The following is a 22053-nucleotide window of genomic DNA, read 5'->3' as shown; positions in this document are numbered from 1 at the left end:
TTTGCATTGTATTAGTAGTTATTATCTCATATGAGTGCACTCATTTATTTTATTCGCTTAACCGCAAGCAACCACGCAATTTACCAGGCTTGTCTCTTTCAGGTGAGCCTAAGAATGCAACAGCTTCGCCCACCTGGCTTCATAACCGTGATAGCAATTGAAGGCTCTTTTATAGTAAGTATATGCAGGATTAATAGTTGTAGTGCGAAACTATTAAGGTTACTCGAAGCCCTCATAGATTGCACATATGCGTTTTGACGGTGTCTTGGGAGAAAAAGAACATTTGCGTAGTTTATACTTAGAGGGATAGTGGAGCATGTTATGGAAAGGTGTAAAGGAAAGTTGCGGACTATTTAGCCTATCTAGCGGAGTAAATAAAATTGCTAAGTACTAGTTTCTGCATTATTTAGAGAGTTTATATGAACTTCTTACGAAGTTTACCCGCTGCTTTATGGTAACCAAAGGTGGAAGCAATTTTATATTTACAGGAAAGGGCGCTATATTATGAGTGACCCGTATTGTAAGTTTAGGGTGCGTAAATTATTAACTTCTGTTTGCAGAAAATCATCTCGAGAATTGTTTCAGAGATTTTGAAGCGATATTTACGTGTAGGCCAGGTATGTTAGCCAGTGTGCTAAATAAGTATGTGTGGCTCAAAAAACTAATTTTGGGAGAGCATGGGAAGTTTTATGCGGGATTGACCGTGAGTTAATAAAGCCGTTTCTAAACATGCCTTGAGCAAATGCTGGAAAGCGCTATACGGCCGTAATCAGCAATGTATTGCAGTGCCCGAACAGCACACTATGTCCCACCAACTATGCACTTGGTTATACGTTTCTGCATGACAATTCAAAACATTGCAAAGCTTTATCTTTTCAGCCTTAACTTTCATTGTTGAAAACATTTACTGAACCCTCAATTTCGGCATATATTATGCTTTCAGCGGGGCACGTAGTAGGTTATTTTTGTGCCCTCAGCGAACTCTATGTGGCACATAGTTTGTAGATAGGCAAAATTCCAAGTGTGTGAGTTAATTTGAGCCTTTGCAGTGTATTATACACGGTGCTCTAGCTAATTTTAGCCAAATTTTAAAAACGTCCGGTGCACTCTAATACGACGCGACGAAATGCATCTTCCGGGCTATTTTATGGAGTAAGTCACACTATTTTTGTATTGTACTTCATTGCATAATTAGTCAAGATTAATCAACCAACTTCTGTAGCAATGAAGTTACCCAACAAATTCCAATTAGAAATGTGTAGAACGGTTTGCAATACGCCCGACTGAAAGCTTTCTAACTTTCTAGCTATTAAGCAGTAGTTCTTTCCGCTTGCTGCAGATGGCCTGCGGAATAGAAAATATATATATATATATATATATATATATATATATATATATATATATATATATATATATATACCACGTGACATGCCCGCTTGCGCACCGTGATTGCAGTCCCCCAAACGTGCCGCATCCGAATGACCACAGAATTTAGCAGGGCATGGTGCAGCTTAAAAGGCGACAGGGCAACCGTTATCTCATTGCAAGCGATAACGGCTGCCCTGTCGGCTTTTAAGCGGCAGCGCCCCAGGCTAAATGCTATCTATGGTCGCCTGTACACGGAATGTTTCGGAGCACTAGCATCCCAACACGCAAGCGAGCATGTCACGAAGCCAGAAGAGCTCTCCTCAAGAGATGGAAGAGACCGAAGCTAAACAATAAACTAAAGAAGCGAACCGCCCTCCTCACCAAGCAAGCACAGGCATACGCGGAGAGATTACGAAGACAGAACTGGCACGCATTTTGCGACAAACTCCAGGGAACCCTCAGCACAAAGACGACGTGGAATCTCCTGCGCGCCCTTCTCAACAACGGCCCTACGAAGACGCAGCTGCGACAGCACCTCTGTAGGCTTGTGCACAACCACGCCGGATCGGAAGAGAACCTCCTCCGAGAAATTCAGAGGAAGCTGTGCGGCGACCCACCCGTTAATATGACGGCACATGACAAAGTCTACGCCGGGAAACCAAATCCCGACCTTGACCAACCCTTTACGCATGCTGAACTCTCTGCAGCACTATCGACGCTCACCAGAAACACCAGTGCCGGCAAAGATCGGATCATCAACAAGCAGCTCCGGAACCTTCCGCAGCAGGCTACCGCAGCCCTGTTTCAGTACTGCAATGCATGCTGGGAGAAAGGAGAGCTACTGTCTGCCTGGAAGCACTCGGAGATTTCCATGATCCCCAAACCAAATAAACAGCTCCCGCATCGAGAACTTGCGCCCTATTTCCCTTACCTAGTGCGTAGGGAAATTTTCCGAGCATATGATACACAACCAGCTAACCTCATACCTCGAAGACAACGGATATTTTCCAAACACTATGTTCGGTTTCAGGCAGAACCTGTCAGCGCAAGATGTCTTCCTTCTACTCAAGGAAGACCTCATCGAGTACCTGAGTACCAGAAGCAAATCATCGATTTTAGCCATCGACGTAAAGGGAGATTTTGACAACGTCAGTCACGAAGCTATCCTCTGCAACCTCGAAGATCTGGGCTGCGGGTCTCGGACATACGACTATGTCAGGAATTTCCTCACGGGCCGCATGGCCACAATTGGAATATACAACCTGCGCAGCGACAGCTTCCGACTATTGACCAAAAGCACCCCGGAAGGTACAGTCATATCGCCGTTGCTCTTCAACGTCGCAATAATCAAACAACCCAGCCCGCTCGACGCGATACCATATGTAAGACACGCTTTCTATGCAGATGATATCACGTTATGGACAAGGGCCTCAAACACTGGAACACAAGAAACACGCCTACAGGAAGCAGTAGATACCATCGAGAGCTACTTGCACAAATGCGGCCTCCGCTGTGCTCCCGAGAACTAGGAACACCTCGTACTCAAGTCAAGAACGAGAGGCAGACCAGCCGGCTACGATGAATCCGATCCCAACGTCACCCTCAATGGAACGCCCATTCCAAAAGTGGAAACCCTACGAGTTCTAGGGCTACACATACATAAAGACGGGTCTCGGACGGCCACCCTCCCGCGACTACAGCGAACGCTATCACACCTCACACATCTCGTCAGGAGAGTCGCAAGCCATAGAAGCGGACTTAAAGAACAAGACGCGTGATGCAAGTACTCCTCACCAGTCGAATAGCATACTGCACGCCCTACCTCCTGCTGAAGAATATAGCGGTAGAAAAAAATTAACATTCAAATACGGAAAGCCATCAAAATCGCCCTGAGCCTACCATCTACGGCTTCGACTACGAGACTTCTCAAGATGGGCGTACACAACACTTGGCAAGAGCTAGCCGAAGCTCATAAAGCCAGTCAGAACGACTGAAGCTCACGCCCACCGGAAGACCAGTGCTGCAGCGGCTGAGCTACGGTGAAACCTTTATAGCCACCACGGACCGAAAAGAAAGAATTCCTTCAAACCTCCGCGAATCCCTGTGCATAGCCCCTATTCCACGCAACATGCACCTCACGTACCACAAAGAAAGAAGACAAGCCCGAGTGGATGCTCTACGGCGAAGACACATGCAAGATCCGGAGGCCAGATACACCGATGCAGCCAAATACCCACAAAGAGACGCTTACGCTCTGAGCGTCGTAGACTCTCAGGGTAGAGAGCTAGCGTCTGCCACAGTCCATGCACAAAACCCCGAGACTGCAGAGAAGACGGAGATCGCCCTAGCAACTACCACGTGCTTGGACGCAGCTGTCATGTTCTCCGATTGTGAAGCAGCTGTCAGGAACTACGCTAAGGGTCGCGTGTCGACAGAAGCACTGAAGATATTGAAATGCCGCAGTACTCCGATCCCCTACACCTGCGTGACATGAGTTCCTGAGCACGAGGGGCCGGAGGTATCGAGACGGCCGGTCTGCGTCAGCGGGGGCAGAGACCGTACCATCACCTACTCAGGGATCCTTCAACATCACAGGCTGGAACTCAGGGTGTACCCACCACCTCACCCAAAGCTCAACAAAGCAGAAAACACTACACCCATAAGGCTGCAAAGTAATACTCACATCGACGAAATCATCATGCATAGACCGTTCCCCACCTCCGGCAAGCTGTTTTTCATCCACTTTCAATCCCATTAATTTATGATTTCTTTATTACAATTAGTAAGTACAAGTACGTTCCCATGTGTTGTCGTTAGTGTCTTTGTTGGCTTCTTAAGATATGATAAATAAAGATCGCGCCTCTCCCTCTCCGTTGATCCCCTTTCTTCTCCTTCAATACATAACGAGGGTCTCGAATCCGGCAACATTTATGCCTTCAGGTAGCACGTGTGGGTTTCTTGACCAGTATCCTACAACTAGAAAGATCACGTACTCGTGACGCCTGCGGCAGAAAGGATGTTCCCCATAGGCCGCTAAGGGTTGAGTGTGGTGGCGCTGGCTAGCACTCCCAGGGTTACTTCTAGTAGCAACGCATAAATACCCCGGAAAGTGAGTGGTAAAACGGCGCCGCGGTTGCTCAGTTGGTTAGGACATCGTACGCGTAATGCGAAGACGTGGGACCGTTCCCCACCTGCGACAAGTTGTATTTTTCATCCACTTTCAATTCCTATAATTTATTATTTCGTTATTTCAATTAGCAAGTATAAGTACGTTCCCCTCTGTTGTCCTTGGTGTCTTTGTTTGTTGGGTTCTTATGATATGATTAATAAAATCGGGCCCCTCGGTTAACCTCCTTTCTTCTCCTTAAAATCAAGAAAGTGTTATATGTGGGCAATGTTGCAAACGGTTATCGTATGAGAGCAACGTTAAAAAGCGCGTGGTTTAATCGCAGCCGTTTTGCATTCCTAATGCACCTGGCTGAAGAAAAAGCATTGCTCGAAAGTAGACTGATTCTTAAAATCTCCCAAACCTGTTGTCTTTCTCCTTTCTTTCTGGCGCTCACAATGTGCTTCTAGGCAAACGAATCCTATGTGAGCCTCTTCAATTCTGACAAGCTTATTGGAAATGAGACACTACTGCGGCTATCTGATCATTTGTGGAACGACATATCAATGGTTTTTGCAGACCTTGTTTACCTATTCACGGGGTAAGTGTGGAATTCTGAAGTACCGTACTCGAATATTTAGGAAACATAAATCAAAACTTTATGAGCTTTACAATGCTGTCTACTTTGTTATGTTGCAAATACAGAAGCATTTCTAGTGCAGTTTATTCTATTATCGTCCCGTAGAGCATAGATCAAAATACGAAGTCTTCTCTCAGAAGACTTCCGCTAACTTGCGCCTAGAAAAATATTTGTATTCTTGCTGAAGCATGGACAATGCTTCAATGAGCATGAACGCTGCTTCAGACACTGTGCTGACCACGTGCAGTACAAAAAGATGCAACTGTAATGCACGAACGACAGCGTTCTTTCTGTATACGCATATTGTCATATTCGCAGTCTTTGTGCAGACCACCGCTGACACGTCATCTATAATGAACTGATGACACGCTTCAGCCAAATACAGCTTGAGAAAAATTTGCTCAATGCTCACGTTGAAGGTATCTCATCACATGCTAATTTGAAAGGCCTCGTTGACTTTGCCGCGGTTCCACTGTTTCGCTTCAATTTCCTAGCTGTAGCATGGCCTGGCGCTTTTCCTAGAGTAAGCCCCTCTTCCACCCAGTGAAATCACATTTAGATATGCCCAATTGCTTCCGTTTCACGTCGCTTGTGACGAAACGACCTAGAATTAGGCCTGAATCCTCGAATAAACTGGATTTCGCTGTTTCTACTCACCCAGAATTCATATGTCCTATAACTTGCCTTCCTGATGAGTGATTATTTGCTCGTATACTACAGCACCAACGTACCTTCTCATCGTGTTTAGTGCTAACATAAAACAATTCGTGAGTATAAAAGAGCTAATTATGACCCTATCAATGAAAAACAGAGTGAAATCATAAACGCTCCTCTTCAGAACTTTGACGTTCGAGGAGTGCCACAAAAGTGGAGAATTGCAACTGAGAAAGTGAACCGTCATAGACAAGCATGTGCCTGACAGGCGAGCAGAGTCGCACAATAATGTACGATGGTATACTAATACACCTGAACATATCTCTAATAAAAACAACGGCTTTTTCGTATGCCGAAGCTCCTGAACACTGGTGAGCACTGGGAGGTATACTTTAGAGTCGAGTAAGAATACCTAAATTCTGTTCGCGCAGCAGACATTTTTCTATGACTCTACTTACTGTGCAATAACCCCAAGAAATTATGGAATATTCTAAAGGGCAATGAAAGCCACGTGATATCTCTGAATAATCATTCGGTTGTAAAATTGCGGAGCTTATACTGGATTGTAACGTTTTCAATTTCTTAGACTCAAATAACTCCTTTATAGACCTCAGACTCTGCCCAGGCGGCGCTGCGGAAAAACCAGTCACCAGCGCCCCCATGGCAGCCTTGGCGCGAATTGAGTAGTGCAAAAAGAGCTGTCCGCAAGCGAAGGTGTATAGGCCACAATGGAGCCTCCTCTTTCGGTTGCGTTGACGCACGGTTTCCTGGAAATCAAGGACCTGGAAAGCTTCTTCCGCCCATCCACGCTTCGGAAAGGAAGAAAGCTCAGCAGGGCGAACTACGTGTACAATTTGTTACGTAGGAAGACGCAGACAAAAAGCTATGTACAAGTATATTTACAAGAATATACGCTGCGCTTGGCCAAGAGGCAACCGCCCGCGCTAGCTTCTCATCGTCGTCGTCGTCTTCGCACTGCTCGCCTTTTCGTGATCGCACATATTGTTCCGTAGCACTACCCCCGGCTGCAAAAGCGCCGTCCCGGAGCGACTAAAGATCGGACTCGGAAGCAGTGTAGTAGGCCTTGAGCCTACTGACATGCACGATATCACTTGATGCCAGAAGAGAGGACGAGGTTGAACCCACAGGAGCAATTTCGTAAGTCACAGGCGTCACCTGGCGCAGCACGTGGTAGGGCCCTGTGTATCGCGAAAGGAGCTTCGCTGAAAGTCCGACGTGACGGGAGGGCGACCACAGGAGCACGAGCGCACCAGGCGAAAACTGTACGTCACGATGGCGGGCGTTGTAATGACACTGCTGAGTGGCTTGTGAGGCCGTCAGTCGAGCACGGGCAAGCTGGCGTGCATGGTCGGCGAGGGCGATGGCGTCGCGCGCATACTCGCTTGTTGAGATCGCATCAGGAGGAAGTGCCGTGTCTAGGGGCAAGGTAGGTTCGCGACCGTACAGTAGATAATGCTGAAAGTCCGACGTGACGGGAGGGCGACCACAGGAGCACGAGCGCACCAGGCGAAAACTGTACGTCACGATGGCGGGCGTTGTAATGACACTGCTGAGTGGCTTGTGAGGCCGTCAGTCGAGCACGGGCAAGCTGGCGTGCATGGTCGGCGAGGGCGATGGCGTCGCGCGCATACTCGCTTGTTGAGATCGCATCAGGAGGAAGTGCCGTGTCTAGGGGCAAGGTAGGTTCGCGACCGTACAGTAGATAAAATGGAGAAAATCCGGCGGTGTCGTGCCGGGAAGAATTGTACGCAAATATTACGTAAGGAAGGGAAATGTCCCAGTCGTGGTGGTCTTTGGAAACGTACTTGGACAGCATATCGGTAAGAGAACGGTTTAACCACTCCGTCAGGTCATTGGTTTGAGGATGGTATGAGGTAGTCAGTTTGTGTTGAATGCAGCAGGAACGTACAATGTCAGCGATAACTTTCGAGAGGAAGTTTCGACCACGGTCAGTAAGCAGCTGTCGCGGGGCGCCATGAAGCAAGATAATGTCACGCAAGAGAAAGTCCGCGACGTCAGGGGCACAACTGGTAGGGAGAGCCCGAGTGATAGCGTATCAGATAGCGTATCGACAGTGCCGAGAAATGTGCCCGATTCGACGGCAGTCGAAACAAATGGGCTTGTCGTCAGCAGTGCGCCATTCTGATGAGTTGCGGAAACGTGGTGGGTAAGAAGGTGCGAGACGGGGTGGAATCGATGAAGTCGGGCGGGTATCAGGACGATGGGCCGAGCAGATGGTGTGAAGACCCATGTTTTCGAACTCTTGGCGGACAACTGCCTGGATCAGTGAGACCGTGACCTCAGATGTGTTGGTGGGACTGGAGTCGAAGGCAGCCGAATAGGCGGCCTCGATCTCACGCCGGACAATCCTGGTAACATCGGCAGTGTTGTGGGCACGAGGAGTGTCGGCACAGGAAGATGTCGCTGGGGTGTTGGGCAGACGGGCAAACTGATGGTCAATACGTCGGCTTTTAGCGAGTTCCAGGCGGCGGCACTCTTTTATAACAGCATCCACCGTCGCTACGTTGTTGCAAACGAGCAAGTTGAAGGCGTCATCGGCAATGCCTTTGAGGATGTGGGCAACCTTGTCTGACTCAGTCATGTGGGTGTCAACTTTGCGGCACAGAGCCAAGACGTCCTGAATGTACGTGACATAGGGCTCTGTTGACGTCTGCACACGGCCGGAAAGCACCTTCTGCGCGGCAAGTTGGTGACCTTAGAGGTGTCCGAACAAGTCTCGGAGCTTTTGCTTAAGCGAATCCCAACTGGTGAGCTCATCTTCGTGCGTCCGAAACCAAACCCGAGGTGCGCCACCGAGGTAAACGACTACGTTGGCGAGCATGATAGTAGGGTCCCACCGGTTATTGAGGCGGACGTCTCAATAACCATCTTTTCCCGAGAATACGCCAGGATCACGGGGAGCGGGGATAGCGATGTAGGTCTTCGAAGTGGCAGCTGTTATCGGAGCCGGAGGAGTCTGGTTGTCGTCGCCGGGAGCCATGAAGGAAGGCTCGATGTACCGTCCACTGCGAAGCTCCGTGACGAGGTACAGGGAACGTCCACCTCTACCAGATATGTTACGTAGGAAGACGCAGACGAAAAGCTATGTACAAGTATATTTACAAGAAAATACGCTGCGCTTGGCCAGGAGGCAACAGCCCGCGCTAGCTTCTCATCGTCGTCGTCGTCTTCGCACTGCTCGCCTTTTCGTGATCGCACATATTCTTCCGTAGCAATATAAAAGAAGTCTCAGGTGTTTTTTCGGCGTGCTGCAACTTGCAAGTACAGAGAGCATCAGGTTTGTTTATAGCCATGTCAGGCTAAAAGATCTAAGCATTTCAAATTGGTTCAACAAATGACTTAAGTATCTCCTATACTTTTATGCATTTTATCGTAATGTTTTTTTTCTAGCAATTATTTACAGAGAGTAAATCCTTCCAAAGCCTTTTTCAGGGCAGCAATCAGAAAACGTTTTCCAAGGCAGCAAAGAGCGCGCGAACATAACGAAAGTAAGCTTCCTACAGTGCATGCGCGCCGCATCTTTCTTTCTCGCAGGAGCTACAACATCGCTCAGTACCTTTGAACTTTTCGCAGACGCTCTAAGCAACAGACGCGCACAAATAAATTTAAATAAACGCGACATTTCTTTACACACGTGCGTTACTTCGCAATTACTCAACCAGTGCTGCTGCAGCAACGTTATTGCTCACATTTGAAAAACGCAGTCGAGCAGTCTCGGCACATTGCGAAACGTGCTTGTTGTATCGGCGCAGGACCTACAAAATGCCGAAACTCGAAATGAGCTCGCTATACAACGATGCTCTAGAACAGGATTTTGAATTCATAAACGAACAAAAATGTTTGGTTAAACTGATCTGTCAAATCTCTGCGTTCCACTTGTTGAGTCAAGTGGAGACGGACGTCTGTTAACAGGTGGACATATCAAGGGCACATACGCAGGATGGTTCGCAACGTTGTTTTTTCTGTTGCCAACGAAGTGGCTGGTGCAGATCCTTGAGTTTTCCCTTGGCTGCCACGGTGCTCCGTCAGGGTTTCGCAGCACAATTACAGCAGAACAACATTATCCCACTTTCTCATGCGAGCCGCTGTATTATGGGGAATGCAAGTGATTCGATTACCCAACACATTGAACGGCCCTTATCCATCGCTCTCGCCTTTGCCCTTCATACGATCGCGGTGGAAATCGGTAAAACTGAACGTTGTTATTCAGTCCTTCACGTTCATGGCAATTTACAGCACAATAGTAGCGTCGATTGCGGCGTTTCTTTGTAGCGCGCGGAGCTATCGAGTTTGACCTCGTTTCCGCCATCAGTCTGACGAGTGAGCCAGCAAGTGCTTTATAGCAGTTCGGCGGCGCGTCCGACTAGCGGAGAAATTCACAGCTCTCTGTCTGGGTGTTAAATGCACAAGATACTCGAAGTATGGACCAAAATTTAGACAAATCGTTGTTTCGTCTTGCAAAACTCAAGAGTCTGACGTCTATGGGGGTTCAACAAGGTTTCTTCGATCCCACTCATGTGACACACAACTACTACTTTTCACACATCGCTTGCATCCCGTATTGGATTGAAATTCCAAGACTGTACATACTTAGACTTCGCCAGAGCATTCAATAAAGTATGCCACGCACTTCTTATGGTAAAATTTTCAGCATTCAACCCAGATCCTAATACTACCATGGCTAGAATATGTTCTTACCAACCGACTTCAGTATATCGCGCTTAACAACCACGATTTTTCAGCAACATGTGTTCCATCTGGCGTGCCTCAGGGCTCAATTTATAGACCCAATGGTTTTTTAATCTATAATAATGATTTAATAAATAGTGTTTCTTGTATTATTCACCTTCACGATTATTGTTATATGTAGATAAATTTGTAGTGACCACGACGAACATATATTACAATCGGGCTTATATCCTATATTGGGTTGGTGAGACAAATGCCTTCTGGAGTTCATCATCAGCCTGACTACGCCCACTACAGGGCAAAGGCCTCTCCCATACTTCTCCAACTACATCAGTCATGTGCTAATTGTGGCCGTGTTGCTCCTGCAAACTTCTTAATTTCATCCGCCCACCTAGCTTTCTGCCGCCCCCTGCTACGCTTCCCTTCTCTTAGAATCCAGTCCGCAACCCTTAATGACCATCGGTTCTCTTCCCTCCTCATTACATGTCCTGCCCATGCCCCCCTCCCCATTTCTTTTTCTTGCTTTCAACTAAGATGTCATTTACTCGCGTTTTTCCCTCACCCAATCTGCTCTTTTCTTATCCCTTAACGTTACGCCCATCATTCTTCTTTTCATAGCTCGTTGCATCGTCCTCAATTTATGTAGAACCCTTTTCGTAAGCCTCCAGGTTTCTACCCCATAAGTGGGTACTGGTTAGACACACCTGTTATACACTTTTATTTTGGGGGATAGTGGCAATGATCTGAGGATGCCTGCCAAACGGCCCCCACCTCATTCTTATTCTTCTGAGTATTTCAGTCTCATGATCCGGATCCGCGGTCACTAAGTAGATGTATTTCCTTACCACTTCCAGTGTCTCGCTACCCATCGTGAACTGCTGTTCTTATCCGAGACTGTTAAACATTACTTTAGTTTTCTGCAGATTCATTTTTAGACCCACCCTTCTGCTTTGCCTATCCAGGTCAGTGAGCATGGATTGCAATTGGTCCCCTGAGTTACTAAGAAAGGCAATATCATCAGCGAATCGCAAGTTGAACATTATTAAGTGCAAATTAATGCATGTTTCTCGCACAAACTAACACCACCAAGCTTGCAAACTTCAGAATACTACGCTTCAACAAGTTTCATGCTCACGATATCTGGGAATCAATATAGCGTCTGATCTAAGATGAAAAACTCACGTTATCGAAATAATTAATAATGCAAATTGAATGTTCGCATACTTAGGTCAAAATTTCACTGTCTCCCACAAAACTAGAATTCCTTCTTTATGAATCCATTGTGCAACCCAAATTAGAATATGCCGCTGTTGTTTAGGACCATGATCGTGCTAACGTTATTATTGCTTGATAGAACATAGTTATGACAAGGAGGACTTCAACTGTTACACTTCGACTGATTCAGAACAATGCAACTCCTTCATACTAACCAATTATTTTCGTACACTGTGCTTGCAGGCTTATGCCTCAAGAGCAAAAGAAAGAGACAACTGACCTAAATCGACGCCAGAATAGAACTACGAGCCGCGGCTTCACGTGCCACGGCCAGGCACCCTCTCTATTTCCTTCTCTTGCGGGCGCAGGCTATCTGGGATCTAGGCGCCGCCCAATTGAGGGCGCTACAGGAGCCCCCCGCCTAGACTTGAAGTCTGACCACCATACTGACACCACACTGAGGGCTGGCTATGGTGCTCTAGCACGAGGTCAGGAGCCGATTCGAAGCTCTCCATCACGGTCTCCACGTGAGCCGCCTTAAAGCGAAGCAGAAACACTTTTCGAAAAAAATGAGCTCCCTGCGGCATTCTACCGTTTTGAGTCCGCTGAACACGAATATCTCGTTTAAAAAGGGCGGAAACAAACGCAAGCGGCAGTTTTTTGCAAGAAAACGCGCACTAGCGCCTCAGGGCATAGCGCGAACGCCGCTGTTGCCCGTGATTGGTCGGGACCACTGTGACGTCATTCACGGGATCGCCGGTCGGCGACGCCGCTTCAGAGCACGCTGTTCTGTTCTGGCTTCACAGCTGGGTTGTAAGCATTATGGAACGTTCTCGCTGTCTTGGACAGCTTGTATCTTCGCCGTACATGTTCAAACCGACAGCCGATACATAATACGATGGCGGCAACGACGATGTTGAGTGTGCAAACAGCGAGAGCGATGTGTGCACTTTCTCGCGCGATGGAAATCTTAGCTGGCACGCATGTTTTTTTCATGTAGCTGCACGTTCCGATGAGGGGAGAAAACGCGTTAAAGTGTCACTGGGAAGCTTCTGCTGGAAGAATGTCGAAGCACTAACTTCTCATTAGATTGTAAACACGGGTGTAATTCCGCGATGTCAAGCACCTTGCCGCTGCTTGTCTAAAGTTCCGTGTTTCTTTGCGTGTTGATACACGATCGCGAACATAAGTGCCGCGTTTGGCAACTTCAATCTCTTCAACATTATCTGCCTGTGTCACACTGGCTGCTTCAAACTCTTCGATTGGTGATGGTAGTGGAACAGATTCATCAGGGGCTCGGTTCTCAAGGAGCTCTGCTAGAACCTGAAAGAGTGAAAGGCACGGATGTCATGAATTGCAGCATATCATGCATATCAGCAAACATAACAACAGTTGGATTACTTACAGCAATTGAAATATTTTTTCAGTTTTTTATGTGATGGATTAGTTGTCGAGTGATTTAGTAATGTGAATTATTTGGTGGATAATTTCATGGCTAAAGTAATTTATTAATTACGTTAAATATACACCAGTAAGCTGTGTACGGCGCCAGAACGTCGGTAGTGTGGTGATGTGTCGTGGAGAAGCATGGGGGGGAGGGCATGAAATGTTGGCAAGTGTATGTTACCTTGAAGAAAAGTTGGCGTTCCTTTATACTTTCGTCTTTGCTTCTTGTATGCATGAAAACTGTTTGGAAACAATCGTAAAGTAATACCATTACTTGTTTGAAAGCGGTAATTGGTAATGTAATTCATATCAAAGCGTAATAAGAAAGTAATGAGTAATGTAATATAATTACTTTCAAATAATAATTTTGCCATGCGTGATGCATAGCTAAGTACAAAGGCAAGAAAACATTTTTTGTCCAGCAGTGATGCCTGTATTGGGCTAGACCACGTCGAGCGCTGACAAGTTCAATACCTCACAACGTTACTTCGTCATTTGAGCCCGTTCGCCTTGCCACGGGCGCGGCTGTGCCAACGCTGGTTTTCGCGACATCTCGCTGCTGGTAGCAAGCTGCGAGTGCAAAATCTACGGAACGAAGTTTCTACACGCCGAGTTCAACTACTCTAACGCCAGCATGAAAATATCACCGTAACGCCTCATGTCGTGCGATTTAACACGAATGCTGAACGGTTTAACCTGCGGGCAACGCGTGGTAGGACGAATAACAAATATCACGGAATGCGCAAGTGTACCCCCGGCCAGTTATTTCACCGTACCAAAACAGCGCCGAACAAACAGCCGTAGTACAGTGTTCCGTGACAAAGCGGAGTGGCAAAACAGGATGAAAACGGCAAGCACTTTGCACGCATGTGCATATTCCTGGCTGTGCCGCCACCTCGCTTCGTCATAGGCCGCTGTAAGGCCATTTGTTCGACACTCAGGTGATCATCTGTTTAAAAAATTGCCCGTGCGCACATAAAAACCCTTACCTCATGCTTTCTCCTCTTGGCGAAGGCCGCTCTTGGAGGTGGCGAGGTGTTTCTCTTGTGGGAAAATATAGACGGAACAACGCCGGGCTTTAGTCGCACATATTTCATTGGAATACCGATTGCCCGCATCGTTGTCAAGCTCCGATGATAATCGCTGTCGCGGAAATGGTCCGAGCACAGCACAATTGATTTTGTCGGCACGAAATTATCTCTCCTCACCGCACGGACCCACTGCGCTGCAAGCTTCTTGTCCTTCGGGAACGTGTGAAACACCACGTCGTGCCGCCCGCCTGTGTTCGCACAGCCGAATGCTGCACAGAATGCGGGCATGTTGGGCGCCTTTGGCTGTGGGCACTCACGCAGCACAGAAAGGAAGCACAATTCACGAAAATTGCAAAAGAAAACAAACGTGAGGCGGCGACAGATCTCTCGCAGCGTCGTTTAGTAAAGCGCAGGACGGAACGAAACATGATAGCACATGCCAGCGCGCCGGTCCGGCAGCACGGTCCCCGGGAATGACGTCAGTCTCGCCGCTTCTCCCCTCCGACTGCCTCCTCACCCGGCGCTCCGGGAAGCGACGGGGGCGTGTCCGCGGGGGGGATTTAGACAGCGATTTCCGCCCTTTATATTAACAAAACTAAGAAAAATATTTCACAAGCGTAAATTAATAGGTATGTTCTTCCCAACCCCAGCAATTCATGGAAATTGAAAACCGTTTCAGCTTCCCTTTAAGGCGGTTTAAGCTGACTGTCTCTCCACGGCCGTTCTTTAGGAAGGAGGCGGTTTTACCGCGACAGCGTCAACGCCCTGCGTCCCAGAAAATCCGGCATCGGCGTCTCGCGTCGGCGTCCGGTGTGCAGCCTTGAACGTCGTTTTGGCAAAAAGGTTTTCGAACCACCTGTGCCCAGGCCTGCATGTGGTGCAAGGAACGGATTCTAATGACATAGCTAGCGTTTTCAGCTCTCATTTCAGCGCCCCATTCGATAGAGATAAAAAAACTATCAGAACTGACACTGTCCAGTCTTCCACACAGTCCCCATTCTTTATTTCTGTACCCTTACAGTACAAGAGGAAGTTAAGAAAGCTCTCTCAACCCTAAAGACAACTAACCCAGCGCTTGATCAAATTTCCCCTCCAAAATTAAACTTGTATCGAAACAACCCTCACCAATCTTGGCCCATTTAGTCCGCAAGCCAACAGTGTTTCCTCAAAGCCTCAAAGAAGGAAAAATAATTGCCATCTTTAAGAAAAGTGGCCGCTATTAGATTAACAATGGTCGCCCAATTTGCATATTATTATTCCTTAGTAACGTAATTGAATAACTAATCTACAATCGTCTAACGAAATATTTATCTAACCTTAACTTTTCATCTGATGATCGATTTGGTTTCCAACAAAGCCTCTCTGCTGAAACTATTCCAAACATTTCTATTCCAATTCTGTAATCCGCCCTCCGCGATTGGTCAACAAGTTTTTTGGGCCACCCCCACTTCACCTGTCACGCGAACTCACGAAAACCGCGATAGCTCCTCGTCTCATATTACGTGTACACACTGATTATGCATGATTTGACCGAAAAAAGAAAAATAGTTATTTCTGATTCGGCGCCTTTTCGCCATTAGCCCCCGGCTATTGGTCAAAAGTTTTCGGGCGGCACCCACTTCACCTTGCTGTCACGCGACGTCACAAAACTGCAAGAACTCACCGCGTCAAAGTGACGTGTACGTATTAAGGATGCATTAATATGCCGAACAAAACTGAATTTTCTTCTGAATAGCCGCAGGCTGCCCCGTCCCGCAAGGAATAAAAGATGGCTGCCGCCTATCGCTCAAGCACTGGGTACTCGCACATGTCGGAAAGCACCGGTTTATTTGCGTACAATCAAACTTATTGCGTGGCCGTGTAACGTTTTCGAGCACTTTGGGCACGTTTACGACCTCGCTCTGCCAACTCTTCTTTGCTGAGGATCCGTTTTAGCGTCATTCTGATATTTCCGTTGCGTGCCGCCGCGATTTTTCACCAGCCACCGCAAGCTAAGTAAGAAAAAGCGGACCAACCGCAGACGCCGGCACCACCCTCTTCATCCGGTTATCGACTTTCAGGGCAGTGGCTTGGCCCTATCAAATTCCTCTCCATTTGAGCGTGCTCCTCGCCTCTTGTCAGCCAATTAGATAAGATAAGCCGCTCAGTGTAGGCAATATTATTCGTTTCTTAAGCAAACAAAAGTGACCTCCTATGAATGAGGAGAGCGTTTGTCTGTTCAGACAATCCTGCGGGTGACCGCCAAGGTGCTTGTGTCGGCGGTTACGCAAATTTTACGTCTGGAGATTGGAATAAAAACATATTGGAATACTTTTACGCTGTAGGGCCCCACATCTCGCTCAATAAAAGTGGGAACTGTCTGTGAAAAGGGTGGAGCTAGGAATTGCGGCGGCAGCCGCGAGCCAATTGATCTCCGTGCATCTGCCCCTTCAATGCGAACGAAACGTCCAAAGCACAGCGCATACGAAGCTACCGGCACTACGCGCACTCTGAAAACATTGCAGATCGTTGTGAAGATGAGGCCCGCGCGGGCACACACTTTCGCCACGTCGCAGATTGCTTTCAAGCCACACGAGCGCTGGCAAGGCGTCCCCACGGCATCCGCCATAGGCGTCTACTACGGCGTCCACGATACGCGTGGCCAACGCCATAGTAGCCGCAATGTCTCCACTCTGTACGAAGCGCCGGGCGAGGAGGACATCGAGACGCCCTGGCCACCTAAGAACGTTGCTGGCCACCGCCGGAGAAAAACGCCCCTCCTCCCTCGCCGGACCCCCGGGGCCTCGTGCACCACATGAGAGGGCACGCATGCGGGCAGCGTTCCTCGCTCGCGCACGTGAGGTTGAACCGCGTTCGCCGGCTCATCCTCACACGTTTTCACTGATACGGAGCCTCACGGCGACAGCGACGGCAGGAACGCACCTGGAGTGTCCATATCATTGCTATCGCAATAAATGTTTCTTTGGGCGTTCATGTTATTAAAGCGAAAGCTTTACTGGCCGCGAACTTGCGATTTCGCCGTGGCGGTGCTCCGAGGAGGCCCATGACGTCACAACGCGCGCCTCGCCGCGGATATTTCTCTCTCTCTCTCTCTCTCGCTCCCTAGTCACTACTGCGCATGCGCCACTAGCAGCACCGAGCCATAGGTGTTCCGCGGCTGCGCAGCGCCGCGCCTACCTAAGCCGCCGTTTGGTATGACGTCACACCGCGTTCTTCGTCGTTGCGGTCGTTTCCGCTCGCTTCATCAGCTGCGTCGCATGCCTGATAACATATCGGAGGATTGAAAAGCAGAGCTCGCGTGCGCCGCAACCACAGTTGAGGCGGCAGTATGGATGTCGACAATACTGATAAGCAGGAGGAGGCCTGGAATCCACATCGGAACGATATGAAGAGGAAACGAATTGCCCAGGAAACAGACGAACAGCGCGCCGAACGACCGGCTAAACGCCGCAACATAGCTAGACAACCAGACTAACCTGGACTTGCAATCTAGATTAACCAAGGCTAACCATGCTTTGCCTTAGCTTTCGCTACGTATATCCTGGCATTTGGAAAGATTGGTTGCGCTTTGTAGACGGTCACAAGTAAGAAGACAGGACAGGCGCAAACTAACAACTGAGGTTTATTCGAGGAAAACACTTCAATATCAGGCCATGCCAGCGCAGGCGCATCTGGGTATCAGCAGCAGAAAAGAAGAAAGAAACACAACATCAGAAAAACCAATGGCGTGACTCAGCTAAACATATTATCTAGGAAACGTGCCTCCCTATTGTAAAGCATGACCGATGTGTCACTGATGCATGCTCGTCCCTTCTTTCTTATATAATATTGACACGTGTACTTATCTTTATCGGGCGACCACGTTTCGCCGCCTAACAAATGTAATCGCACAGCGCGGGACACGCCTGCATGTATCCGAAGTTTCTGGAAAGTTATCGATGCTTCTACCCAGCTGTCTATTGTCGCCAAACCTTGTGTTATCTGATTTCTTCGCGTGACGCGAATGGTGTAGAACTTTGCGGAAGGCACGTGGGTCCGAACGATTAGTCTGGAACATTCGACGACTGCTCTATAAAAGCCGACGCGCTTGACCCGCTGATCAGATTTTCGACGATCGCCGACCGTGTTCACCGCTATCGTTGTGCTATAAGTGTAGCCTCTTTTGTGGGAACAGGTTCGCCCAATCTAGTCCGCGCCAACTACCTTCTTGTTTGGTAACTATAAATTCAAACAGCGCTTAAACGACAGGACCAGAATGAGGAGGAGACAAACACGGCGCTGAACTTACAACTGATTTATTTGAAGTAAAAAGTCAACATATATACGTACAAAACTCGGCACGCATGCGCCCGGTCATACATCGATGATGGATATAAACATCGGACAGCCAACATTCGCACGCGTTGTACCTGCCTAGCAATCTACCCTAGCCGGGTTCTCCTGCAAGAGAAACTTTACAACTGCCTCCGAGTTAGGCACAACAAACGGGTCAGTCACAGAAAGTGCTGACAAATGCTTATTGAGGTAAGATGATACCACCAATTGCCAAGTTTGGCGTTCAGAGACTATTGCTCGAAAAGGAATGCTGGGCTTATGCGTTTTTGCCGAGAAGAAAATTTCAAGCACAGAGCGCTCTGATTCCTTAACTTTATTTGCCAAACTCAGAAGCCCCATGCCTTTCAATAATGAAACGGCTTCCTTCTTATTCTTTACTGGTTCCTTACTAGTTACTTTAAAATGTTTGCCTAATGCCTCAAGCGCCTTATTTGAAAACTGTTCCTCAGAAAGTACAACAAAGTAGCCTTCTTTGTCAGATTGTACGACGCGCAAACGGCTATCAACCAAGTAATCAACCAGCAATCGAAATCTATTACTGCGCACTTTAGGGCTGCTACTACTAGCCACAGCGTCAGCACACTCTGATACACACCTAGTTCTGTCCTCGGGCTGAGCCTTAGATGACACATTATGGGCGAAGGCCAACTTTTCAACGGTTCTCAGCCCCGGGTCGAGGCAAAACTTAGGTCCAAGGCGCAAGGTCTTTTCATGCTTTGAATCCGGAACGACGTCTCCGAGGACCAGCAGCTTTCCTTCTGCAGGAATACTTCTCGTGCCTTTCGGAAGGGATGTTGTACTTTGTTGTACTTTCTGAGGAACAGTTTTCAAATAAGGCGCTTGAGGCATTAGGCAAACATTTTAAAGTAACTAGTAAGGAACCAGTAAAGAATAAGAAGGAAGCCGTTTCATTATTGAAAGGCATGGGGCTTCTGAGTTTGGCAAATAAAGTTAAGGAATCAGAGCGCTCTGTGCTTGAAATTTTCTTCTCGGCAAAAACGCATAAGCCCAGCATTCCTTTTCGAGCAATAGTCTCTGAACGCCAAACTTGGCAATTGGTGGTATCATCTTACCTCAATAAGCATTTGTCAGCACTTTCTGTGACTGACCCGTTTGTTGTGCCTAACTCGGAGGCAGTTGTAAAGTTTCTCTTGCAGGAGAACCCGGCTAGGGTAGATTGCTAGGCAGGTACAACGCGTGCGAATGTTGGCTGTCCGATGTTTATATCCATCATCGATGTATGACCGGGCGCATGCGTGCCGAGTTTTGTACGTATATATGTTGACTTTTTACTTCAAATAAATCAGTTGTAAGTTCAGCGCCGTGTTTGTCTCCTCCTCATTCTGGTCCTGTCGTTTAAGCGCTGTTTGAATTTATAGTTACCATGCAACACCAACTCGCCCAATCCGCTGCCCTTCTACCTTCTTGTTGTCCCGTCAGGACTTCGTCCAGAAGTATTGCACGCCCTACATGACGATCGGACCGCTGGACACCTCGGATTTTCTCGGACGTATCGAGGATACAAGAAAAGTATTATTGGCCGCGCCTGACCGCCGACGTCGCCCGTTATGTCAGAACATGCCGAGACTGTCAGCGACGCAAGACACCGCCGACAAGGCCAGCCGGATTACTACAGCCGATCGAGCCTCCTTGCCGACCATTCCAGCAGATCGGGATGGACTTGCTGGGACCCTTTCCGACGTCAACAACCGGAAATAAGTGGATCGTCATGGCGATGGACTACCTCACCTGCTTCGCTGAAACTAAAGCACTGCCGAAAGGTAGCGCAGCCGAAGTGGCGAAATTCTTTGTCGAAAACATCCTGCTGCGACATGGCGCCCCAGAAGTCCTCATCACCGACAGAGGAACGGCCTTTACAGCGGAGCTCACCCAAGCCATTCTGAAATAGTCATACAAGGCACAGGAGGACAACGGCCTACCATCCGCAGACGAATGATCTTACGGAGCGGCTGAATAAGACCCTCGCCGACATGCTAGCGATGTACGTCGACGTCGAACACAAGACCTGGGATTCCGTTCTGCCATACGTAACATTCGCTTACAACACGGCGGTGCAAGAAACAACACAGATCACGCCGTTCAAGCTGGTCTACGGCAGGAACCCGACGACGACGCTCGACGCCATGCAGCCGCACGTCACTAACGAGGAGAACCTTGACGTCACTACCTATCTCCAGCGCGCTGAAGAAGCCCGGCAACTCGTCCGCCTGCGGATCAAGAACCAGCAGAAGACCGACAGCCGACACTACAACCTCCGACGACGCTTCGTCGAGTACCAGCCCGGCGACCGTGTTTGGGTATGGACCCCGATACGCCGACGAGGACTCAGTGAGAAACTACTCCGACGCTATTTCGGACCCTACAAGGTCATCCGACGTATTGGCGCTCTGGACTATGAGGTCGTGCCAGACGGCATTTCTCATTCACAGCGGCGCCGCGCACGATCTGAAGTGGTCCACGTGGTCCGCCTTAAACCCTTTTACGGACGCTGACGAAATTCCGTATTTTTGTTGCTTTCTTTGCTACCGGTGTATTTCTTTCGTTTGTGTGTAGCATCGGGTCGATGCTTTTTTATAGGGGGGGGGGGGGGGGGGGTATTGACACGTGTACTTATCTTTATCGGGCGACCACGTTTCGCCGCCTAACAAATGTAATCGCACAGCGCGGGACACGCCTGCATGTATCCGAAGTTTCTGGAACGTTATCGATGCTTCTACCCGGCTGTCTATTGTCGCCTAACCTTGTGTTACCTGATTTCATCGCGTGACGCGAATGGTGTAGAACTTTGTGGAAGGCACGCGGGTCCGAACGGTTAGTCTGGAACATTCGACGACTGCTGTATAAAAGCCGACGCGCTTGACCCGCTGATCAGATTTTCGACGATCGCCGACCGTGTTCGCCGCTATCGTTGTGCTATAAGTGTAGCCTCTTTTGTGGGCACACGTTCGCCCAATAAAAGTTAGCTTTGTGTTTCACAGTATTGCTACTGTGTTCTTTGAAGTCACGACCACGTGACAATATGCCTCTAGAAGTTCTCGTGCTTTTTCTTTATTGCAGTTGCGCAGGATCTTCACCTGGTTGAGCAGAGGCCTGCATTTATGATCTAAGCAATGCATGGGTAAATGACGTTGCTCCCGGTTTATAATTGATCTTGCGTGTTCTCTGATTCGCACGTCATTTACACATGCTCTTGTGTGCGGTGTTTAGTCTAACAACGGGGCGGAGGCATTGACAAAGATGATACCTGTCCCCCTCCCCCTCTCGGCTGGTGAAATGAAAAATCGACGAACCCGGAACCGCGGTCGTAACACGCGACCGCGCCGCCTGTAACGATGGTGGCAGCTTTCATGCAGTGATAAGGGTGCGAGCGGAAAAGCCGGAGGGCAGTGCGCGTGCGTAACGGTGACTAGACGTGCGGGCATGGTCCTGGCCTAGGCTACGCAAATGAAGTGACTGCTTATTTCCAAGTATGGCGAGTTCTTTTGAAATCAAGAGCAACAGCTATA

At 48.4% G+C, this 22053-nt stretch overlaps 1 protein-coding gene across 2 annotated transcripts in view; it reads left to right on the top strand.

Moving 5' to 3' along the window:
- Nucleotides 1–22053, top strand: part of LOC129383050 (venom metalloproteinase antarease-like TtrivMP_A) — a 179515-nt gene that overhangs the window by 55999 nt on the left and 101463 nt on the right. For both annotated transcript variants that reach the window (XM_055067257.2, XM_072287024.1), the window contains exons 7-8: nucleotides 103–174; nucleotides 4945–5075. In XM_055067257.2, coding sequence (XP_054923232.2) covers nucleotides 103–174; nucleotides 4945–5075 — 203 coding nt within the window. The remainder of the gene's footprint in view (nucleotides 1–102; nucleotides 175–4944; nucleotides 5076–22053) is intronic.

Source organism: Dermacentor andersoni, chromosome 3 (assembly GCF_023375885.2).
Source record: "Dermacentor andersoni chromosome 3, qqDerAnde1_hic_scaffold, whole genome shotgun sequence".
Lineage (NCBI taxonomy): Eukaryota > Metazoa > Arthropoda > Arachnida > Ixodida > Ixodidae > Dermacentor > Dermacentor andersoni.
Note: the sequence above shows the minus strand (reverse complement) of the source record. Positions and strands in the feature narration are given on the sequence as shown.